At 40.7% G+C, this 24,440-nt stretch overlaps 2 protein-coding genes across 4 annotated transcripts in view; both read right to left on the bottom strand.

Annotated features, from left to right (window-relative positions):
- gabra2b (gamma-aminobutyric acid type A receptor subunit alpha2b) overlaps positions 1-4,529 on the bottom strand; it is a 37,051-nt gene extending 32,522 nt beyond the window's left edge. The window contains exons 1-3 of one of the 3 annotated variants that reach the window (XM_084940388.1): positions 4,088-4,529; positions 3,542-3,626; positions 19-134 (exon numbers count right to left, since the gene is read on the bottom strand). In XM_084940388.1, coding sequence (XP_084796514.1) covers positions 19-134; positions 3,542-3,612 — 187 coding nt within the window. In that variant the 5' untranslated portion in view covers positions 3,613-3,626; positions 4,088-4,529. Of the gene's footprint in view, positions 1-18; positions 135-3,541; positions 3,645-4,087 lie in introns of those variants that run through there. The other 2 variants (XM_084940385.1, XM_084940392.1) reach the window with 2 other exon arrangements.
- An 8,970-nt stretch (positions 4,530-13,499) lies between these two features.
- The window catches only part of gabra4 (gamma-aminobutyric acid type A receptor subunit alpha4), a 34,047-nt gene continuing 23,106 nt past the window's right edge, over positions 13,500-24,440 (bottom strand). The window contains exon 10 of the mRNA XM_084940366.1: positions 13,500-23,446. Within this exon, the coding sequence (XP_084796492.1) occupies positions 22,910-23,446 (537 nt within the window). The 3' untranslated portion in view covers positions 13,500-22,909. The remainder of the gene's footprint in view (positions 23,447-24,440) is intronic.

The following is a 24,440-nucleotide window of genomic DNA, read 5'->3' as shown; positions in this document are numbered from 1 at the left end:
GTCTGCACTTCTGCTTACCCCCAAGACCAGGCCGTAGACGGTTGTCATACCCATCCAGCAGGCTGTCCAGGATGCGTGTGAACAGAGTGATGTTGTTTTTAAAGGAATCAGATGTGGCATCTGCATTCACCGATCTAGTAAGCAGAGACATGAAAACAACAAGGGGACACTTCAGCAGTACTCTGATTACATTTTAGATTCAGTTCTTCTCAGCAGCTTGATTTATGAAAAGCACAGGAGTGCTTATTGTAGCTGGCAGAGACTGCATACCAACACAGATATACACGTAACCATGTTTCTCATGCACATGGATGACCCAGTTCCAGCCATCTGATCTGGGAGTCAAAACACAACTGACTATGCAAATCACAGCAGAGATTCATGGTAAATAAATTCAGTTAATGTCCCACATTAAAGCTCTACTTAATCACCACTGTCAACAGCTCTGGTATAACAGCCTCGGGTTATGGGCATATTTTACTTTAAGCAGTCGCTGGGAAAGTATAAACAATATTAATCGTTTTTTTCCCCATCTTTAGCTCTTTTTCCTGTTTGAACCACAATCCTTTAATTAGCTTCACTGAAAGCATTAGATTAATGTAGCCTTCATATTTATGTTACAGGCCAAAATAGCATATAAATATTTGATTTGTTATTTTCAAGTATGTTCTAGGTTGTGTATTAAAGCCATAAGAAACACAATCATATGAGTATACCAAAATGCTGATTTTCTTTTTTGCTTTGTTGGGCAGGGAGTCATAAAAATTATAAAAAATCTAAATTAGCCTGTAGAGGAAACCTACACCAACTAACTGACCCATTAGTTTAAAAAAATTATTAAAGCGAGCAATAAACATAGATGATTGTACACGTGCTAACATTATCTTGCTAGCAGTCTGATTAGCTTGCTAGTTTAGCTTAACTAAGTAAAAGTATCAAATTTAGCCATAAACACAGATGATTGTAGACGTGCTAACATTATCCTGCTAGCAGTTTGATTAGCTAGGTATTTTAGCTTAAACAAAGTATCAAATTTAGCCATAAACACAGATGATTGTAGATGTTGTGCTAACAACATCCTGCTAGCGTACCTCACTAGATACACAATCACTACTGGGCCTTACAGTGCAGTGTTTGATATTTGATACATGTTTATATTGATGTATATCGATATATATTTGATATGTAACCTGAGGACAACGGCTAACAGTACATTTCTACAATGCAGCAGCATCTCCCACTTAATGAAATGAGGTAGATAATAAAACAGCAGCAAAATGGCTGCCATTACTGGTAGCTATAGTTACACTGAGAAAAAAAAAAGTTAAAAAAACAAACAAACAGCCGTCTCAGCTAATTCAAGAACAGCAGTTTAGTATGTTTACATTTTCTTTGCTTGCTGGTGACAGCAGACATGCTTAGCATTGAATATAGTGGGAGATGTTTGTCTTTAAGGCTTTCATCAACATAAACCTGCTTTAAGAGAGATGATATACAAGGTTGCCAAGTCTGCGTGCAAAAAAAAGCAGTCCAATGGCAAATCAGAACAATCCTAATAAATTTTGCTAAATAATACCACAAATGCAGGTAGATTAATTTGCTGCAAGAGTCCAGTATAATGCAATGAATGCAACAAAGCTCTACTTATATATGTTTATGGATTATTGTGTATGGCTTTATTTGTTGCTCTCTTTCGAGAAACCAATATATTCTAAATCTGAATACTGAAAAGCACCTTTAATGTCATTAGTATTGTACACTATGTGGGCTTAGTTATAACACCATGTTACAGTTAAGCCTGCTGTGAGCAGTTTTTCTCTATAGTAATGCTATCATTACTAAAGCAATGCCATCCTTATACTCTCCCTAGAGTGCAAAACAACGAGACAAGCAGGGGCATGTCTGAGAGGAAGAGCAAAGTGTCAGCCTCATATGAATGAAGATGAATTTAACACATAAAAAGATCTTCTTCAACAAGCTTCAACAAACATGTTTCACCACTTGAGGCAAAAACACACCAATAAGTAGAATCAGGCTAGGAAGGAGGGGATTCGAGCAGCTGGCGATGTGCAAAAGTAAAAAAATTGACTCCATCGAGCTTCACTGGAGCGCTCACTTGTTGCACTCCAGAGGACAGGAGTTTTTCGGTTTTATTATGAGACAACATTGTGCACCTCCTGACAACTTCCAAGGTTACATTTCTTTAGTTATTCTTAAACTAAAATGTCATGTTATGCTGTTGTTTAAAATCTCCAGGGAAAACACTACCTAGGCTAGTTTTCTCCTTATATTTGACCTGAGATTACAGCCAGTGATGTAATGCTGTATCACTACTATAGCACTATAATGCTGCAGCTGTTGCTAGCGACACCTGGTTTTGATAGATTTCTGACAGATCTAAAACATTTAAAAGTTTAATATATATGCTTGCTTATGTCATTTTTTGCAGATTAGGTCTACGCAACTTTAGCACATTTTTTCCTTTGTCAGCACATCAAACTGACAATGACAGTGCTGAAAATAAACATCAACAACGGCCTCAGATTAATGTGCTCCGCAGATTTTCTTTTCTTGTAGTAAGAAATGTCCAGATGTTACTAATAATATTAAAAATGAGTCAGTTTTAATCTTTCCAATGAGCAACCATGGTGTGACAATCAAATCACAGCACATAAATAAAATCAGGAACTTGCAACTAGAAATGAAAGTAAAATGACACAGATTAAATCGCTCAAACATCCATATTGGCCTCACTGAGTGCTAAAGATGTTTACATTTACTTGTGTCACATTGGTTTTGGTTGGTTAAAATCCAAATTTTAAAAAAGAGATGAAAGGATCTTAAAGAGTGTTTCACAATGAGAGATTTCCAAGTTATCACAATAACAATAATTAGCTAAAATGTAACAACTGATGTATCCAAACAATTTGTTGTTCACCCTGTTAGTCCTACTATCTGCAGTCTGGACGTGGAAAAATGTCTTGAAAACATAAAGGCGCTGATGAGATAGATGACGAAGTCCAGTTTTCAGTATCAGTGGCATCCTGAAGCCTGGAGGGGAAATCCGTGGCCTTATTTGAATCGCCCCTCCTGCTCCTGACGCTGGCTGCCTCTTTGTAAGTGCCTGACTGACCTGATCTGTCACTCGGGCCAATATCAAAAACACACCTTCACACCTGAGCGCCTAATGTGAGGCGTCCTCACACAGCAGCAGGGCACAGAGCATACAGGAGAGATTTAAAGCCATCTATTTATTTCTGCATTTCAAAACATTGATGTCTATGGGAATTTGTAAATGGAAATTAATAACCACACAAACTGTGCATTGTTTAGCCCAGTCATAAGAAATAACAGAGGATTACTCAAATACAATCGAAATCATGAGCCTTTTACTTATCCCCCCCCCCCCAAAAAAACAAAACAAAAAAACAAACCAACCAAAAACCCATGAGATAAGCAGAGATGAGCTGGCCCCCTGAGGCAAAGTGTGTGATTCTTGGCATGTCTTCACTTCAAGGGGTCTCTCATTCAAAACACTCACCTGGTTTTCCAGAGGGCTGTGAGAGCCAGCAGGGAGACGAGGAGTAAAGGAGCGCTCTCTCTGCTCCACATGGCTGCTTCCACACCTACACACAGGACAGCCGCTGCAATGAATGGAGCCTCGCATTAACAGGCTTGACATGCCAGTGGATTTACAGCCTGTATGTGTTCCATACAGTCAGATTTTATGACACTGATTTCCGGGGATTCCCTTCAGAGCGCCGTAAATCAATTAAAAATAAATAAATAATAAACACAGGGAGGGTGGAGGGGCAACTGACAGCAATTAGTATTCACTGACGCGTCTCACTCCTTCACTCACTGAACATTACTGTTACCAAAAATATGAAGCACCGATTTGAGCCATTTTGATAATACAATCGATTAAAAAAAATGCGGAAATAATCATTAAAAATGTGATTAGATGAAACGTGGAAGAGGGTTAGAGGGATGCATCTTCTCTCCCACGCGTTCTTCTCCGAGCCTGAATGACAGTATGAAAATAAGCGTTTGTTTTGTGCGTGAGGGCGAATGCAAGGGAACTCACCTCAAGTGCAAAAAGTACCCGCTGCAGCTGAATTCGTCGAAGATGCTCAAGAAAGTTAAAGACAATTCACCGCTCTCTTCCGTCTGAACGAGACCCAGTGAGAGCGAGTCTGTCATGAGAGCCAAGCTGCAAGCGCCGATAAATCATAGTCCCAGCCAGCAGCAGGAATGCGCCCGAAATACTTTCAGTGTCCCAGGATTTAATACCAAAAAATAAAATGGCTAAATAGAAAATAATGTCAGTGAGAGGAAAAGTCTCTAATAAATAAATAAATACAAATTTAATGAAATGAAGTGAAATGTAAACCAGCAGCAGTGAGAGCTGATCCGGGCTTCAAATCGCCTTGTTCAGCATCCTCCTCAGCTGTTAGAGCCTCGATGTGAATCGTGATAAGCAAGAAGCACATCTCAGTCTCCCTCATCTCTACACAAAACTACAAAGGCTGCGAAGGAGACACGCTGGGTCCTAAAGGCGGTTTGGTATGCACTGAGCCTCCTTCCTGCAGCCTAGACCTTGGAATGTGAGGATGTTGTCTTCACTCACAGTCAAATACACGGCGGTGATTATGAGTGCAGCTTCGTGGAATTCTTCTTATTGAAAATGCATTTTTTCTTTAAAAAAATCCTTTATCTAGTTGATCATTTTATTTGAGGTACATATTTTTGGTGAACGTGTTATAGTAATGTGTGTGTGTGTGTGTGTGTGTGTGTGTGTGTGTGCTCCTGGGACCAATCTGGACTTTCCACATGTGCTCCAGTTGTTCTTTCAGCCCCTGGTACTCTGGTACTTCTCTGTTTTATCATGTTCCGTCTTCCTGATGTTACCATCCACAGGTAATGTCGAATCTAGCACAATCGCTCCTTTTCAGCTACCACTATGTCTGGTTGGATGGCCAGCAGCTGCTTGTCTGTCTGGAACTTAAAGTCCCACGGGACCTTTGCACTGTTGTTCTCAGCCACCTTTGATGGTGTCTCCCATCGGGACTTGAGGACTTCTAGTCCACATATGTGGTTGTGTCTCTCCCCAGCTCAAAACTTACAGGCTGCTACTATGTGTTGGATAGTCTTGTGGGCACCTTTGTACGGTTTGCAGCTTTGTAGACTCCTGCCTTTACAGATCTGGTACTTACAACCTTACAACCAAAATAAATAAATAAAAATCATTACATATATTCTTATTGTCAGGCAGATGACATTCTGCCAGGCAGATGTATTGTATTATAGAGAGTGATAGCATATGGTATCAAAGCTATATTTGCCTGTATCTTTACTCTACCTATTATGGAGCTCAATCATTGTATCCTGATACAGAGGCTGCTCATTTTAGCCTGGCCAGTGTCATCCTTGAGAGCCAAAATCTCAGACTTCAGGCTGCTTTAAACACCCACTTTCAGATTTTTTCCCTACTCCTTGCTCTCTTTTATGTCACTCAGAGCAGTTATCCTTAGTGAGCTCTGGCTGTGAGATGCCCCACCCACCTGCTGTTCAAACTTTTTATTTAGGAGGGGCAACCAATGTTGGCTTAAGAGGCAAGTTGTGGATTGGAAAAATGAAGCCAACACAAGAGTGTGTCTGTGAGTGTGACTGTGTTTTGTGACCTAAAAAAAATTGCCAGAATTTTCATCAATCATTCAATTTTTCTCAAGCACACTTGAAGTGAGACGCTCACTAACCAAGCACATGAAGATAAAAACCACCACTGAATCTCGCACTTTTGCAACATCCTTTACAACCATCAGCCTTTGGGAGCTGTTCTTTCAGTACCACACATGCTGCAGCGAAAGCAGCAGGCATTTTCTCACTACACTCTTTTTCTTTTGCATAACTACCTCTAAATGCAAGAAGCTTGTGTAGAAAAAGAAATCACACAAAAAACTACCTGAAAATATGATAATTTAATGTGACCAACGGAAGAAGCAACCAAGTAAAGAAAAGAGGGGAAATGTCACAACTGAGAAGGTAATTAAAGTCTTTACTGTATTATCTGTGTAAGTGATAAACTAAAAGGTTAATCCAGCTATGAATCCTTTGCACTCAGACTGTCTGTAAATTCCTAATAAGAAGCATTTTAAGAGGCACAGAAGCTCAGAGTTTGTGTTTTTGCAGCGTAAACAATTTGTGTGAACTAGGTATTAGCGACACATGCTTAGACAGGTTGGAAAAAAAGCGCCATTAACAAGAGCTGGTGAGTGATAACCCAGCACATACTCTCATTTAAGAAGCAGCACACACACACACACACTGAGTCCTCAGGGGTCTGACCATTATCAAGCAAACTCCCTCTGCTATACTTCAAACTAGAAGGATGTCCCATTGATCTCCCCTTTAATCAATTCTTGTCATGTGATCGATGAAGTGGGTCATCTCAGTAACGGTGACCCCTGGGCCCTTAGTCAAGTCCAACTTAAGTGAGAGGGAAGGAAACGGGAAGCGAGGACCATCGAGGGCATCGAGGACAAAATAAACAAATTCTTGTCTTTTATTCTAATCAAATCTGCGTGCATGCCTGTGCGTATGTTCCTTTTTTTTCCTCTGAACTTGGGTTTTGCTTGCGCTGCTAGCCGCTGGGTTACATACTCTTACAGCACAATGTTTATTGCAAGATGTTGCATCACCCAGCCCACTGCCGGTCCTGAGCGTGTCCCAATTGGACTCGGTGTGACAATGCATATTGATCGAGCCCACGTGGAGGAAGGTAATAATCGCAGGTTAAAAAGTAGCAGCAAAGGTTTAATTAAAACAATTATTTAACTTGTTGCACTTGCGTGTGAACATTGAAATACTCAGTCAGGGTGTTACATAATGATGTTAAAAGCCAGTTTTGTGCTGGTAATACTGTGATGGGAGAAAGACTAGATATGCAAAGTATTTCATCATTAGCATGATTAATGGAGGGGTGAGTAACTCCAATCTGTTCTTTCGCTGGCACCACACACTTGCCTATTAACCCTTTGTGTTAGAAGCTACTTGCTTCCAGTACGCTGATTACATGTAAACAGCACAAATGCCAAGGGAGCAATGCAAATGCAGTCTGAGACAAGCAAAGGAATTGACTCATGTGGTTTCAGTCAGCGGGGAAATAACTCAATGATGATCTGGTCAATAAGAAAACACACACACACGCAGGTGACAAAAAAGTGCTTCTGCTGCTTAGCATTTTAACAAGAGGGCCCCCTCCCCCCGGTCAGAGCAGCTATGAGATGCTTATAGATGCATCTCCCCTCAGAATTTTAAGTCTTTGATATTTGCTCTCTGCAGAACCAAAAGTAAAATGCATTCGAATAAATTGTAAAAGCTATGTGAGGAGATATGAGTCACATGTATAGATATAAACCTACACACACACACACACACACACACACACACACACACACACACACACACACACACTCTGCTGGAGACATTCAGGAACTCACACCTGAGAAAGTGACTGGAGCAGCTTGCAAACATGTCTCCATCACCTGGATCGAATTTCACGCTTTACCCCGTCAGAGCACCGCACGCAGCTCAGTTTTGCTTGCGTTTGTGATCACACACACGGCAGCTGAACGTGATATCAGACCGCACAGCTTTTCATATGATTCCTACATGAGAGTGAACCACAGCACAGCAGGTGGCTGTTGACTCCAGTGACATTTTGGGAAGAAAATACCTGAGCCTGTCGTCGACTGTGCCGTTGTCAGTTGCATGTCAGCACGAGTCGATTCACTAGGCAATGCTGGAAATGCTAAACCATTCTTGGGCCTGTTACCTCGGCAACAAGCCATGCATGGCAGAAGAAAGATGTTGTGAGAGAAAAAAGATGAGGAGTCCATGGAGGAGCTCTGACACTCTTAAAGTGATAGGTCACCCTTGGAAATCCTTTGTCACACACACATGCTGCTCATGAAAATACCAAACCGGCTGACACACAGCTCTCATGTTCATTGTCGTTCATTGTGTGTAAATTAAGGCTCAGTCGAATTAAATTACAATCCATGGCTTGCTGCTGGTGACCTAGATTCAACGTGTCAACTAAAACTGTAATATTTATAGTGTAATGTTATTGTATCTGCTTATAAAATGCTAAGAGAGGCGCAAACAACAAACCGAGTGGGAAGTATAGGTGGAACTAATAACTGTGGCTTTGTTATTCATTCATGTGCAAATGATGGATGCACTAAAAGAAAACGGATCGCCCATTCCAAGATGACAGCTCTTTCATTCAAATTGCTCACTGGCTGAAAAACGGTTCACAGGCCTTTTTCGGTTTTGGGTTCATGGAGCTGCCAAGCTGCCTGAAATTATTCCAGACCTCCTCTGATTTCCTTGTGCTCCCCACAATTACACAAATAGCATAAATTTATTTTTATTAGCTGACTCTTAGAGGGTTTTCAGATGTGATTGGAATAAACAGATGCAAAGAGATGTATTGGGTGTGGATAAAAGCCTTTTTAAAGCTTTTTAAATCACACGATACTGCAACACCAATAACAGGTATTATCCTATAATTACAGAGGTGCTTGGGAGGTTTTGAACCCTTTTAAATTAATGGTGATGAATGATCTTAAACATCATCCAACTTTCATCATTTTACCTGTTAAGGGCAAAAGTATCTGAACCTTTCCTTTGAAAGTCTGGTGTGATGTCACTGCGCAGCAATAACTGCAGTTAAACATTTCTAGGTAACTTCCTCAGTACTCATGTTTTTGCATGAATTGCATTCTTCGGGCCATTCCACCACTTTAAGGCCAAACCTTTACCTTTATTCTCCTATAACCATTCCTTGGTAGAGGAGCTTGTGTTGATTCAGATCAAGGACAAATGTCCAGATGTATTCATATCAAAATCCCTCATATCAATTAGAAATAACGGTTCCATTAATGATAGCAAGTTGTCATTGTAGAGAATCAGCAGCTCAGACCCAAACCATGATTCTACCACCACCATGTTTCACAGATGGGATAAGGTTGTTATACCTGAAGCAGGGTTTTTGTTTTTAGCCAAACAGAACACTGGACATCTACACCAAAACACTTTACTTTGGCCTCATCAACTAAAACTATTTCTGACCTGATCTTTGAGCTGCACTGGCTTCATCTTTGTAACCATTGTTTCTCAGCATCATCCTGATTGGGGCTCAGGAACAGTGATAACAGCCACTCTGAGACAAGCCTTTAACTCTGGTGTCCTCTGTTACAACTCAGATACACACCACTCACTTACTCGCCGCTATACTCACCACGTCGGTCGTGTTGTGCGCAGACAGTGACGTCACCACAACACTCTACTAAAGCTGAGGCACAAGTACTCACTGCAGTATGCTCCTGATACATCAGCTCTGGTACAGGAGGATAAGAAGTCAAAACTTAAAGCATGGAGCTCATGGAGTTTTCTTCTTTGTTTTTCTTTGTTTTTACCACAAAGTCTCATCTTTTCAAACTGTGTTAACACTTCACTTTGTATGATCTATGAATCTCTGAGCTTCTTTACTAATGCATCATTAAACTGGTGGTAAAAACTAAAAATATATTATATACACACTTGTGTCTTAAACCCAACAGCACCGACCACAGTCAGAGCCTTTAGGCCTATTTTGGGCGATTGGCCACTCCTGAGGAGCTTAGCAGTGATGTAAAGCATAATCTGTCCGTCTGTGGATTGATGAGTTTTGATTGAGTTTTGCAGCATTTTCCATCTTGGTGACCATCAACAACTTTCTTAAGATCCTCTTAAATCTACTTTGTTCACTCATGACTTCCACAAATATGTGTTGTGAAAGTCTTTAGTGTCCCCAGTGATTCTTTGACTTTCCCTGTATGTATTTGTTCTTTCTTGTTTCCACTTCCTGTTTATTTGGTTCTTTATTTTTCCTTCTATGTCTCCTGTGCCTTGATTTTCTGTCTTTGTCTTACTTCCTATTCTGTCTCTTATTTTTTTGCCTGTCTGGGTTCCTTTCTTTGTGATTGTCTGCTCGGCCTTTATTGTCTCCACCTTTGTCTTGTTCTACTTTCTGCCCTCCATGTCCACAGTCTTTCTCTTTGTCACATTGTTACCTTTTTGTTTGCTTTTAGGGGTTAGCATATTTTTTGCTTCTTTATCAGGCAGAATAAACGCTCACATTTTGTTGTTTCATCTGCTGCATTTCAGTCCTTTCTGCTGCCAACAGGGTCGTTGCAATAATACACCGAAATGGGATGCAGGCATTGGCGATTTTATTCGTTACAAGTGCGGGTGACAAGTCAGTATCTTTACTGTTGGAATGGCATATTAAAAGACGTCTAAAGGAGAACAAATCACCAGGTTTAGGAATGGTTATGATTAATCAAAAATAGTAATAATTGCACTTGCAGACTCCACAAGACTGAAAGGAAAGTCAGAATGAATGGACAGAGGAGCAGGAGCAGGGATGTGATGGCCTCAACACACTTTGGTGTTTGACTGACATGTGCGGTGCAGAAACAACTCAGCAACACACTCCAGACAACCAGAGATGGAGACAAATAAAAGTTCAGCTTGAGTTCATGCTGTATCAGTGGGTCTGATTTTTTCCCTTCTCTATTATATAATTCAGCAGCTGAATCACAGCCATGCTTAACTTATAAAAATTAAAAGGCCAGCTTCATGACCTTAACAGTGTTATTTATGTGGCACAAGTTTTCTGCTCACACTGCTGCTAGTTTCCCTGAGGTTACCAGGGAAACTAAACTGAGTGCAATTCAACGGTCCTCTGTGTTTTGCTGGTCATATTGCATCTTCAGCTCCAGAGTTGCTGTAATTGTCTTTTTTTAACCACGGCTAAATTTAACCACTGAGCTGGTGTACAAACAGCAAAGAGATAAAGCGTGGGCTCTCGCACCTGCTTTCTACTGTCACACGCCGAAGAACATCCCAGCGTCACGGTACAGTGGAGAAAGAGACGCAAAAAGGAACGTTTTTACATGTGGGACCTGTAGGTGGATAGATTTATATTGAGGTATTAAAATAGTATGAAGCTAAAAGAAATGAAGGAGTATATTTGGTGTGACTACCTGAAGAGATACGAGTGCTGGTATGTGGACAGTACGTGTTGTTTTCTGTGCCGTGTAGTTTATCCATGATTTTTTTGGGCAGGTCAGTGATAAGCGTCCAAAACTGTGGGAGGATTGCCAGGGAGGATAAGACCAGCTCAGCAGAAACAGGTAAGTTGCACTGAGAAGGCATTTGAAGCACTGTAAAGCCGGGAAACAATAAGTTTAGCAGAAAGAATATGCAAAACAGGACAGCCACAGAGGACTCTGGTTAACAATCTGGAGAGGCAGGCAGTCTGGCAGAGACTGGTTGTTGATGAGCAGCAGGTCAGCAAGCCCACCCAGAGGTGGACCTTTATAAACCCAACCCAAGCTATACTCAAGACACTTGAGTAAAACCAGGCAGACAGACTAGAATCCTATGAGCTTAAAAACAGATGGCTTGTACACATAAAATACCCCATGCACCAAGAGATCTGGGTCAGAGTGCAGGAAGGCACAAGAAAGGAAAGAAGATGAGAGCCTGAACACCGCTACTGCTGGAGCATCTGACAGCGAGTGGGTGGAAGAACAGGTCTGGATAAAAAGAGTGTGGTTAATTGTGGCAGCCAAGGATCTAGGAGGAAATGGTGGCAGCCCCATCAGGAGTCCCCACAAACAGAGAAAGATGCCTTCATGAGACCCATGTATATGTCTGTTTCTGTTGCCGTACCACTCCATCTGTACTGAGGTGCACTGCATTGGCTCTCAGCTTGCTGCTACAGTCCAGACATTATCCAGGTGAACCCGTTAAACCTCCAATATTCCATCTACATCCCATCATAATTGCAAAATCAGTAATTAAAGAGAAAAATCTAAACCAAAGTTTCTCCCCAGACTTCCTTTGTGGCCATTTGTTAAAACAAATGAAAATGCTTCTTTAGGACTTGCTTAGCTGTGCTGTAAAAAGGCTGTTTCATGTCAACAAGAGGTTTTTTTGCTACTTAAGGCAACAGAGATCAAGCTGGAGACAGAACACTGAAACATTTTCATCTTAAAAAGTTGACTTTGTTTCAGATTTACATATCCAATATACACCGAGCAACATCATTCGTTTGAAGCCCATTTAGTCATGATGCTGGGATTTTGTACTATTTAGTTTCTGGTAAGAGTTTCTGAGTTTGGGTCTCTGCTGGAGTTTAATTTTTGTATTCCTGCTCATTTTCACGTGATTTGTTAGGCTGCTGGATTTCTTAGTCTTGTTTCATGTTCTGGTTTCAGAGTAATCGGAGCCTGTAGTCCTGTTTGAGTTCAACTATGTCTTACAGGTGGCTGCAGACACTCACTGTTGTACCGCTCTCCTGGCCTCCTCTGTACATATTGTTGGAAATTTGAGCCAAAAATTTCAAATTTGGATTCAACACCCAATAAGAGCTGTTTTGACTCCAGCTCTTGTGTAATTTGGCATACCTCAGACCATTTCTGATGGGGCTTCAGAAAACAGGAAATGGATCAACTGAGGCCCAGATGCATCTCTCAAATCCTGCGCCAGCTCGTTGCTGGACTGTTAGATCATGTTCAACTATCTGTAATTAAAAAATATAGATAGGTTTTATGTTTTTTTGTTTTGTTTTGGGGGGTTTCCGCATTCAGAGTACATTTACAGTTTCTTTTATGCCTCACATCTAACAATTAATATTATTTATCTGACAGGAGAATGATAATAAAGTTAGTAAGTGTTCTCATTATGCAGTTTCTCTTAGCGTCTTGTCAACAGTAGTCATCGGCTTTGCATATCAAGGGCTGTGACATGAAACTGGCAAAGCAACTCACCAGCTGCTGCTGTCCCAGCATGGACACATGGAAGGATTTGTCTTTTTATCTCTGCATCTTATGGTGACATTTTTCAAATCTATTTTCAGTTTTGTTCTTTATCTTAATGCATAAGGGATTTTGTGTGTTGCTTCCACCTGACACAAAGGCAACAGATGTGTGGATTACTGGATATGTGGCAACTCATGTAGGTTTAGGCATCTTTGATGTTGGACTTTTATCAAATACAAGCCTGTGAGAAATATCAGGTAGCCCACACTCACATTTCTATGAGCTGTTACTTTTTTCAAAAAGGAAAAAAATACTTGTTGACAATGCTGCCGGAGCTCAATAAATTAAACCTCATAGTATTTCACCATTAACAGACTCATTTAAGAAACTGAAGTTGTCTGTAAATGAAGTTAACAGCTACTTAGCAAAGCAGAGAAAGGCCATAGAATTTGTGGCTTTTTTCATGCTAATGCTAATCAAAAGGATGCATTTCCAGCCTTAGTTAAAACCTACAATTACATGAAAGCTTATCACTTTACCCCTCTATCTAGCATGCATGTTTTTAGCTAAATGCAGCTAGCTTATCTATAATGTAGTCTAGCTCAGAAAACACTCTGAATGGTCAGTCAGGCAGTGTTTTGTTATTTAACAGAGAAAAAGAACATGGTACTTATACACTGGTTAGTGTGTACATTACACCTTCCAACAACAGTCCAACAAAGTGATGCATTCTCATAAACTTAAAATTAATCCATTAAAAATACATAAAAGCAGTTTGTGGAAGCCTTCATGTTGCCCTGCAGTCTTGGATACAGTTGCCAAGATGGACATCGCCATTCAACCTAATCACATTTTATGTGGTTAGAGAAGCTACCATTGACCACATACATAGCATGGCGAGGAGAGGAAAAGCAACCTGTCAGATTTCAGGTGCCTGGGAGGCAAATTTTAATTTGTACCTGCTGTGGGCCGATGTTATTGGCCTGTATTATGTATTTTCTGATATATAACAGCCAATAAATGAAAATAACAAAGAATAACAAGAAGAAATACACTCTAACCATGTTTCAATTGTTGATGCTAAGTAGTGTGTCCAGCAGAGGGCACGGCAACTTCCTGTTTGTCAGCATGTCAGTTAGGAACACCACAAAAAACAACTATCTGCTCCAAGGAGAGTCGGGCGGGTTATGGAAACCTGTTTATGTTTTGTGTGTTGGAAAGAAAAAATGATCAACTAATGTTTAAATCAACAAATATTAGTATCAGTCTTAAATATCAGTTAGGTTCTATTTCAAGTCCTGACAAACATAACAGAGTTTTTCCTGACTGAATTATTCTCTCCTTTTAATTCATTCACTGTCCGTAATTCCCCGTGAATCACATAGACCTGAGAGCCAGATGTTTCCCTCGGGAGCTGGAGGAGACCAGACAGAGGTAAAAGACAAACAGTCAGGTTATTAGTATGTGATGCACCCTGTAATAGTCTACCTGTACAAAGACTTTTACACTTTTTATGGTCTTTGTCTCCTTTTTGCATCACACACGCAACACGCTTTCATCGCCAGTTCCTCAAATAAAGCTGCCACATGCAGTGAGTATTTCTCTAACATGTTTAATCGTGTTTGTCCAAAACAGTGCATTGCATAAGGACTGGTAAATGAAACGTTAGTTCAAAAAATATTTTATCGGCATATTGACTGTAACAACCTGACAGGATGACAAACACTTCAAGTTGGAGTACAGTAATGTACAGTACCGCAGTACGTTGTTACCATTTAGATAAACTCACGGTGGCTTCACTATTACACAATACACACAGTTTCACAAGCCTGTTTCACTCATCTCATCCAGTGCGACTGGAATTTTGATCAAATATAAACACAATACGGGTCCGTTAGTCTTAATTATGAGCTTGACTGATTAAAGTGCTAAATTCTTACACAATGGGAGGGCGTTGTAGAAAATTACGAGTCCTTTGGTGCAGCAGGAAGCCGTGTTAAGGTAGTGTATAGAATATATGCCTTGTTCTATGCATTATTGCTTTTGTTTGTGGCTTATATAACGGTCTAAATATTGCTGTAATTGGTACTTCTGTTATTGAGTATTACCATGAATAATATTTAGAAATCATTGTTCCACATCACTGAGACCTGTGGGTGCATACAGCACCAGCAGATTAGAGGTGGATTTTTTAGGCTTTTTCATTTTCTGTGTTGTGACACACCAAACAGTTGGAATCATGCTGTCCTTCTCCACCGGGAAGATTAATAACCGCCCAAATGACTCGCACGGGTGCTAGAAAGTATAATACAAATGAGAATGTATTATCCTATTAACTACCAAGGGCCTACATGTTAATTATCTTGGCCTGTGGTAGTCCAGAAACTGGGTTAAGTGAGACCTTATTACGAATGAAACACAGGCTGCATGAGCAGCGTGCTCAAAGGAATATGAGAAAAGATTATGATGAATACAAATCACTGATTTCACATGTGATGAATACGGCACCCAACAAAACAACGCACATTTCTATCAGTGCACAATCTGTAGTTGAAATCTATCCAACCAATGGAGATACTGATGTCGTGACATACTTGTGGCATTATTTTAGGGTCGACCCAATAACCTGAGATATATACCCAAATTCAGGACTTAACAAGTCAGTCAGTTGTTTTCCGGTTGCAAAGGTTTTCTATTTACATCAAACAACCCGAGATGCCCACCCTGAATCACTGCCTCCCCTTGACTGCAGGATTTGAAGGATTCTCATCTACGACGACAGATGAGTGATAAGAATAATAACACGGAGGGCAGACCTTCATTGTTATTATGCAAATCTCTAGAGAGTGGCTCATGAAATGAAATAACTGATTAGGCTGGTGGAATCAAACCACTCTCAGAGTGTGGCTTCTGCTGAGCACAGTGAAATGCTATCAGTACATCTCTCCCATTAGAATCACAGAAATTAGACACTAAAGCAAAACCAAATCACCCTCTTTGTCCAAGCTGCACCTCGGCCCATCTAAAAGTACCATCTGTGTTCTGAAGTGAAGAAAATCATGGCACGCTGCTCCCTCTAGTGGATCATGTCAGGAATTAGACACAACCTATTACATGTGCAGGTCTCTTACTTTAATGTGTGAGTGCACGGTCCTTCATGAACTTGTTCAAATGAACCCAAAAGACTGTAAAACTTTTATACAATAATATTTCATGTTGATGCAAATAAGACAGAGATTCAACATGAAAAAAGGACGCTTTTTGACGTGCGCTTTAATTCCCAGGTTACTGCATTAAAGAGGACTCACAATAAACAGCCTTAAAGGTGAGCTGCAGTCATGTTCAGTTCCATATGATTGGAATATCTGAGGAGGAATTAAAGGTTCTTACAAGTTTCCACTTTCTGCTACCTTTTATCAAATGAATATTGTGATTCACTTCACTACAGTTATTTATTAGGGGGTGTTACAGTACAGCACAGTTACTAATGACTCAAACCCTTTCATTCTGAGCCCTTTCACGTTTCAAGGTTATATTATTGGCAAATCTTAATTCCTATCACGTGGCTCCGTTTAATTTAAATCAATACCTGAGAGGTCAGTCAAAAAGTTACAGATAAGAGAAATCTTTAAAAGCGCAAGAAAATAAGTGAAACCAGCTACAACAACAGTGCATCAATGTCAACCTAATAACATCATACAGTCTATGTTATTACATACCACACATGTGACCTTTGAACTATTGCATTTTTTTTTTGTTAAATACATTTATAGTTTTATTCTGTAGAATATCAGTAAAGGAAGCAAGTAGTACTTTTATTTTGAAAATGATCTGCAACAGTCAAAAAAAATGGAAACGTATGGGGACAGAGCCAATCTTTCATTTGATTTCTGCGAGGAGTTAAAGCGTCACATGACTCTGCTCATTACTGTAACTTACTAACTCAGTATGCACAGAGCTGCCTCATCCTCTGTGCGTTTGTGTAGGAAATAAAAGTGGGTTCAGTTGAGCCACTAGAGGGAGCGTGACGCCATGTTTTACCTCAAAAGTGCTCTGAAGCGACCATAAATATACCATTTTGCCCAGTTAAACTGCACTGTGTGGTTTTTCAGGAAGCCTGATGATGATCTTTTGGGAGTGCTCACACTTTCCACAAACACTACGAGTAAACTCTGAAAGGGGCAAAGCGAGCTTGTTCGACTGTTGTCTAGCACTGCTCGTTTATGGGAAAAAAGATAAACCAACAACAACAGAAAATCCACAACCTGACGTCAGCTGCTCCATCAATCATGCACACATTTAGAAGCGCAGAGATACAGCATATTTACACTGGCCATCAATCTGTTGCTGACTGGCTCCTCGTTGGTACATGGATGGTCTGTGGGGATTCTTATTGTTGTTTTTTTATGAGGAGATGCATTTTGTAGCCTGTTGTGGCAAACAGAGAGGAATGGGGAGAGCATGAGAGCAGAGACCAACGGGGAGGTAATGACGGCAAAATCAATTTCACAGTTGACTGCATTTAGAAGAGGTGAGTGGCGCCGGGCATCTTGATCTGTCCATCAGCCCGCGTGATTCTCGTTGCAGTGGCAGCATCATAACTCCTGTTAGACTAACCGAGGGCCAACAACCATGACTACATGGATGATATGGCTGTTAGAGCAAGAAACTAGGCACCTACTACATCAAGACCCCCCCACACACACACACCCTGTACATATGACATCTTTATCTGCAGGAGTGACGCTGAGCTCATCCGCCAACTGTTTAACCTCCAGTTTCTCCAACAAGAAGAAAAAGAGGCCAAAAAGAACCATACATATATCTATCACGTGAGATTTTTCTGCTTCTTTTATGGAAATATAAAATGAGATCTTGTACATTATAATTATAGACTCTTCAAGATGAGTCACCTCTGTTCCTTCCTATTATGACGCTAAACTACACATTATTTATTTGCAAAAAGGATCTGCTAAAGCGCTTAATTATGGACGATAACTGTAATTTTCTGATATTTTCTAGACTTCTTCTGTGCACTTTTTAGCAACGTCATCGCCGAATGTCAGTTTTGTCCAGACGAGGCGCTCAATGACAAAACATCCCCTGCTTCACCTCTATCAGCCAGTTAGGGAACAGCAACAGCCGACAGCAGGGAGGGCAATCTTCTGCTGCGGTGCTGTGTGTTATCAAGATAATGGCGTCCTTTGTCTATTCAAGGATTCAATTACCGGCAGATTCATCACCTCTAAAGGTCAGCAGAGGCTGAAACTGCACCAAGGTCCTGATCACACTGGAAGCACACTGGATTTCCTCTGTTCTTTTAACATGTTTGAAAGTTGCATTCATACATTAGAATGAAAATTCACTATGTGGGGAAAAAGTGTCAGACTGTTAGTGACTGAAATCAGACACTTCTATGCCAAACATGAATGTTTGATTTTGGTTAAAACAGCTGTGCAGTGGTGTATAGTGAATTTTCTCGGAGATCCATTTGAACACTGAGAAGATATAAAGTTAAGAGAACAGCGTTTTTATAGACTATGCAGGTGTAAGCCTGCAGCCAGTTAGTGTCTGTTATCTTTGATAATCCAAGTCACTAAACTGCACATCGACACTTTTTGATGGAATTTTATGACACGTAATATAACTTGCTGTGTGGTCCAGACCATCCAGTAAGTTTCAGGTTTATTTTGTAATTTTTTTTATTATCATTTATATTATCTGTTTCTTGGGACTATCCATACTTTCTGCCACATATCTGGATCTGCGGCTCCCTGCCCACTCCCCCAGTCGTGCTGTGCAACACTGCAAGTTTTGGTTCTGATCCAATTACAAGTAATTAAAAAAAAATATTTATTTAACACAAATCAGTGGACTGAACTTAGAGGATAGAAACAAATTATCGATCCTATTGAACTAGTATCAGTTCAATACCAGCAATAGTATCAATACTATTGATATTTGGATTGATAGTCCACCTCTATCCCTCTTCTCTTCTGAGGGTCACCAAGACTTTCCAAATCCAGCCGAGAGATGTAATCTCTTAAGCCTATTGTGAATCTGCTCCATGGTCTTACGCTGCTGTGACAAAACCACACCTAGGAGCTGCACAGGAGGCATCCTGGTCAGATGTTGAAGCACCTCAGCTGGCTCCTTTAGATTACGAGCTCTACTCTGACCTCTTTCCAAATGACCAAGCTTCTCTTTATCAGCATCGTGCTTGGATTAATGGTAGCTGACAACTTAGACCTCAATTCCTCCAAATATGATTATTACTTGTACAAAACCAGTACAAAAATGTGTCTGCACTAATACTAATATTGAGGGTTCAAAATGTCTAAAAAGAAAAAATTAGCACATATATATCATGTGTAGAAGCTAATAGCTGAGTTTAAACATTTCTGACTTGTGGAAATAAAGTTTTTCCATCACTTACCAAAGAGTTGAAAGTGATAATAGACACATAAAGTGTAAATATGAAGATGCTGCCAGCAGTTGATTAGCCTAGCACAATAACCAGAAAGAGCTGGAAGCAGCTAGCCTGGCTAACGGACCTCCTAGCTTCTGTTTAGTGGAGTAATTTAAAGAGTAGGTGCGAGGAAGTAGCGGCGTTTGGTTACCTTTTGAGGCCTTTCTACACATACTGTTGGGATTTATGTTTATATGTACGGCTAATATCTCATAAGTAGCGTCACATATTTGTGTTTTGTCTTTGACGGCCCGCAGTGTAACATAGTAAGACCCCCTTCACAAGAATGTGGATGGAGGTTGTGATACCTACAAGGCAACAAGGTCATAAATCTGCTCTTATGGAACGCACCCTAGCTCCGTCTTTATGCAGGTCTGACCGGAGGATAAGAGGTGGTTGTCATGGTAACGGCAGTGTTGCTAGCAGAAGGCTGAAGTGCACAGAAAGCTGCAGAAGAAGAAATGTAAGTACTGGATCTCAGTCAAACAAGGAGAACTTTTGACCTTTCACCTTAGTGTCCTGTTTATCACACATAATAAAAAGCATTCACTGTCTGGGTGTGGGGCTCTTTGTTCGTTTGGGTCTCCTGAGCGAGCTGAGAGACACTGCAGCCATTTTTTAAAAACTTGAACCTTCAATTGCTAAATAAATTTAAGAAAATGCACTTTGAGCATATTTGTCTTCTCTCTCTCAAAATGAACCCAACACAGTTGTTTTGATAACTAGCCTTTTCTGTCCATTTTGGCCTTTTGTCCACATTTTATGTCACTGAAAACAGAGTTTTCTGAAACTTGGTGTTTGCCTTTTATTACCTCTTACATCAGACTGTGTGACAAAATATTATTGCTTTATCTTTTTATGCACATTTAGATGCTAACACATGCAAAGGACTCACGCTCCTGTGTTTTTAGAAAGACGGAGATTTCTATATTCCACATTCAGTTAAGACATTTCTGTTATGCCCATCTTTGTTCACCTAATAAAGTTGTTCCATTAAAGATTCTGATTGGCCAGTATTTGTTATTGTTTTCAGCATTTTCATGTAGATGGACAATATTTTCAAATCAATGCTTGTATGCACAGATTTTTTTAAATGAAAGCAGAAAATCTCTATTTTAAAAAACAATACTTTAGCAAGTGTTGAAGTAGCCAGCGTGTAGATTAAGATGAGCTCAAGTTCTGAGTTAAGGCCATTACGCCTCGAGCGTTGCAAAGAAGCAAGTTTGGATCAGAAAACAGAATTTTTCTGATCCAAACTTGTCGTGTTACACAGATACACACCAAAAGCATTTCTGCAGAAAATGAATTTTTAAAAAAACTTGAAGATGACATCATCAAGCCGTTGCATGTTTTAAACTATGAGCACACTTGTTGTTTATTTGGATCTGAAAAATTTAGCTCGGTTTAAAAAAAAAGCCCCAAATTTGTCATGTAAAATCGGTCGGTGCGAATGGCTGCATTAAAAATAGATGAGCCCGAAAAATATTTTTAAGGCACGAAATATTAGCTTGAATTTTACATGTCCGGTGTGTAAAGGGCTTTAGTCCTCGCTATTATGACCACTGTTTTCAAAGTGTTTATTTGTCAGCACATCTAATTCTGAATTAATGAATGAATCCCAACAGCCTCTGCTGACTTGAAGCATCTTTGACTTTTTGATACTGCAGTGTTTTTACAGGATCACTTCAAAACATCTGGTTTCAGGATATGAGATGAAGCGACTAAAGTGGATTTCAGCCTGAGTACATGGGGGCTCTACACGAAGATGCCAGCATCTCGAAGCATTTAAGACCTGAACTGAAATAAAAACCGAATAGAGGCCAATATTTCTCATGAAAATAATCTTAAGTAAGATTCTTTACACATTTTCCCATTAATTCAGAACGGCAGGAGAATTTATTAAGACCCTTCCCATACAATGTGAAAACTGCTCTAAAACCCATTCTTCTCTATGGCTCGCACACACCTCAGCACAAGCGCACCTATGTGAAAAGGCCTTTACACTTCCAAAGATATGCACTCTGATTTTCAGTACAATTGTTTTCTGGTTGGTAATAAACTGCAGCTGCAGTAAATTAGGTGCAAACTGATTACCCCCTATGAAAAATGACTCATCATTATCTTTAAACATTAACTGATCTGAAACAACAGATAAATATCAACCACTTCCATAACTTAATGTGGTTTAAATCACTAATATCTTTCAACCAGGGCAACATCAATGTTTCAGCAATTATCAGTGCAAACACTAATAAATTCCATAACCTACTAATAGCTGTCAACTTAGTGACCAACAGCCGTGCGTCAGCTGACACTGGGGTTACCAAACAGGAGAGAAAAAGTTATTTCAACCTTCAAAACGTGCTCAACGTGTTGTGTATCTGCTGTAGTTTTGATAGCAAGTGAGTGTGCTCCATAGACACACATGAGAGATCTTTCCCATGAAGAGTAATTAAATAATGTTTTATGCCCAAAATCAAAGTGCACGGAAACACATTTAAGAATGTGGATGACAGCAGTTAGATGTTGTGTTTCTCCCCTGGAGCTGCTGTTGAGTCACATTCTTTTGTTGAGCACGCCGAAATGTCTCGAAACAAACAACCAGCTCATTATTTTATTGCCACAGTGGTCTACGAGCAAATGGCTTTGTGTTCTGCTCCCTGTGTTTGTTCATGCTATGGCTCTTTTTTAATCACTTACACAATCTTTGTCTGCTATTCGCAATCTGTTACGGCTGGAAAGAAGCTTAAAGCCTACTGTTACATGAATTCATAACTTGTCTTTACTATTTTCTGCCCGACTTATCCACAAATTTCATATTCGCTATTTCAGATTAGTTAATCCTTCTTGTATGTGAAAGATGCTTTGCAGTAGGTACTATACAAGAGAAGCTTTTCATGGTTGATCAGGTCCTGGCCAAAGCTCCACTCAGCCTGGTTTGAGGACTTTCATTCTGGCCAAATCCATTTTACTTTCAAACCCTTTTGGCCAACATTCAAGAATTTTCCATTCTGAAATCCCTCGTTTTAATTTTGCAACCTCTAACCTGCTGGCACCAAAAGCGACACATCTTAATTATTCAAAAGGAAGTAAACTGTATTCATTAAATATAAATCTGTTTATCCTAATAAATTTATATATTTACAGTGTTGGTGCAGTTGAGTTCAGAACAATGGCACACACGTCCACGCATCTTGCCAGGTGCAGGGTACAAAAATAGGAAAATGAATAAAATCCATGCTTTATCTTGACTGCAGGCCAGAAGAGATCAGTTGAAGCTGATGAGGACCTTTTCAGTCAAATGAAGCACGATGTAATAGAAAGAGGACAGTAGCATACTCCAGTGTGCAGGTGTTCCTTCTTATGTTGAGTCAGGTTTTTCTAATTTTGCTCGCTTGTTCCCATGCTTGCAGTTTCAGGACTCAGGAAGAAAAAAATAAATGTATTCTTAAGTGCTTTATGGGCACATTTTGTTCATCTGCTTGGCAAAAACAACACGTTCTACTTAATGTTCACAAACTCCAGTAATCCTTATTTACTTCCCATGTGTTAAAAGACACGTCTAGCCACCTTTAGCCACCATCGTGTCCTTTGATAAGTAAACCACCCAGTAGACCATGTTAAATGCGCCAAACGACACGGGGAAGAGGATCCGTGCATACTTGTCAATTTTACTGGTTCCGCCCATACCAGCAGTGGTGGGCTGGGAGCACGGCGTCTGCTTCGGCTCCAGTTTGTTCCCCATCATCTGGATGCGCTCCAGCTTCGGGCCCAGCAGATGCTGCAGAGAGGAAGCGCTGGCGTTCTGCTTGCACGGCGTCCCCGCCATTACGTCTGGCGTAGAAGCTGCACCCTGAGGCGTACTCTTCACCAGCTGCGCTGAGGAAGACGCAACGCTGAGCAGGCTCTCAGACTTTGGGCTGGAGCGGGAGAGGGTGGAAGAGCTGCCATTGGCTCCACCGGCTAAAGGTCGCAGCGGCCTTCCTCGCCCTACTCCTGCAATGTTGGTGGTGGACTGGGCTCTCTGTTGACTGCTCGACTCTTGGTGGGAGATATAATTCATGCGCTTCCTCAGATTACCGTTCGTATCAGGATTTTGCTGCGAGAGAGGAGAATAACCATATTTGAGTCAGGCTGATAAGAAAGTTTACTGACACTGACATTTAAATTTGTTCCTCGTGTTTTAGTTCAGTTTAACAGCTTGAAATACATTTCATTGTGACATTACCAATAAGTTTGATGTGTCACATGGCCCTCTTCCTATTGAAAAAACAAAAGTTGTATCCAAGATGGCCGACTTCTAAATGGCCACCATGGTCACCACCCCTCTTGAGGAGTTTGCCCCCTCACATATACTAATGTGCCACAAACAGGACTTTAATATCACCAACCATTCCCATGTTATTACGGTGTATCCATATAAATGGCCCACCCTGTATACAAATGTATCGCCAACTGCTGCACCTGTAAGAAAAAACGAACATACAACACCTGGAACACAAAAATTTGAAGATGCACAGGTACATAACTTAACAATCTTCTTGTGGGGGGTGTGTGAGAGAGAAAGAGAGAGAGTGTCGAGTGTGGTGTCTTTGTTAAGAAATTTACTTGAGGGTGGGGAGCCGGCCAGAGAACCGCGCCATCCGCAGCCCTCAAGAGTTCTGAAGACCTAAGTCCACACATCTCTGCAATATCTGCACGCTCATTCCAGCAGGAGAATGAGGAAGGCCCTAGATGGGGTCTGCACGGCCAAGGGGTGGGAGTCCCAAAGGACCAGTGGCGACGGGCAGCCGACCCCACTGGAGCTGCCCACCCTAGTGTGAGTCGAGATCAAGGCTCCAGGTGCCCAAGAACCGCTTGGTACCTTTGCCTGGGCAGTTCTTGGCGCCACGGAAGAGGTCCAAGCGACAGAAGGAGTTCCAAGACCACCGAGTGAGTGGGTCAGTGACGACACCAGAACATCCAGCCACAGTCCCCGGAAACAACAAACACCTGCATCCCAGCGGGGAGTGATGGAGATGGTGAACTCCTCCCTCCATGCCCATGTCCAGAGGCCAAGGCTTATTTGTTGTGTATTTTTGTAAGTATTGTTG

The sequence above is a fragment of the Perissodus microlepis genome, chromosome 2, assembly GCF_051167445.1.
Source record: "Perissodus microlepis isolate ML-2025 ecotype Zambia chromosome 2, ASM5116744v1, whole genome shotgun sequence".
Lineage (NCBI taxonomy): Eukaryota > Metazoa > Chordata > Actinopteri > Cichliformes > Cichlidae > Perissodus > Perissodus microlepis.
This window is presented reverse-complemented; position numbering and strand designations above follow the sequence as displayed.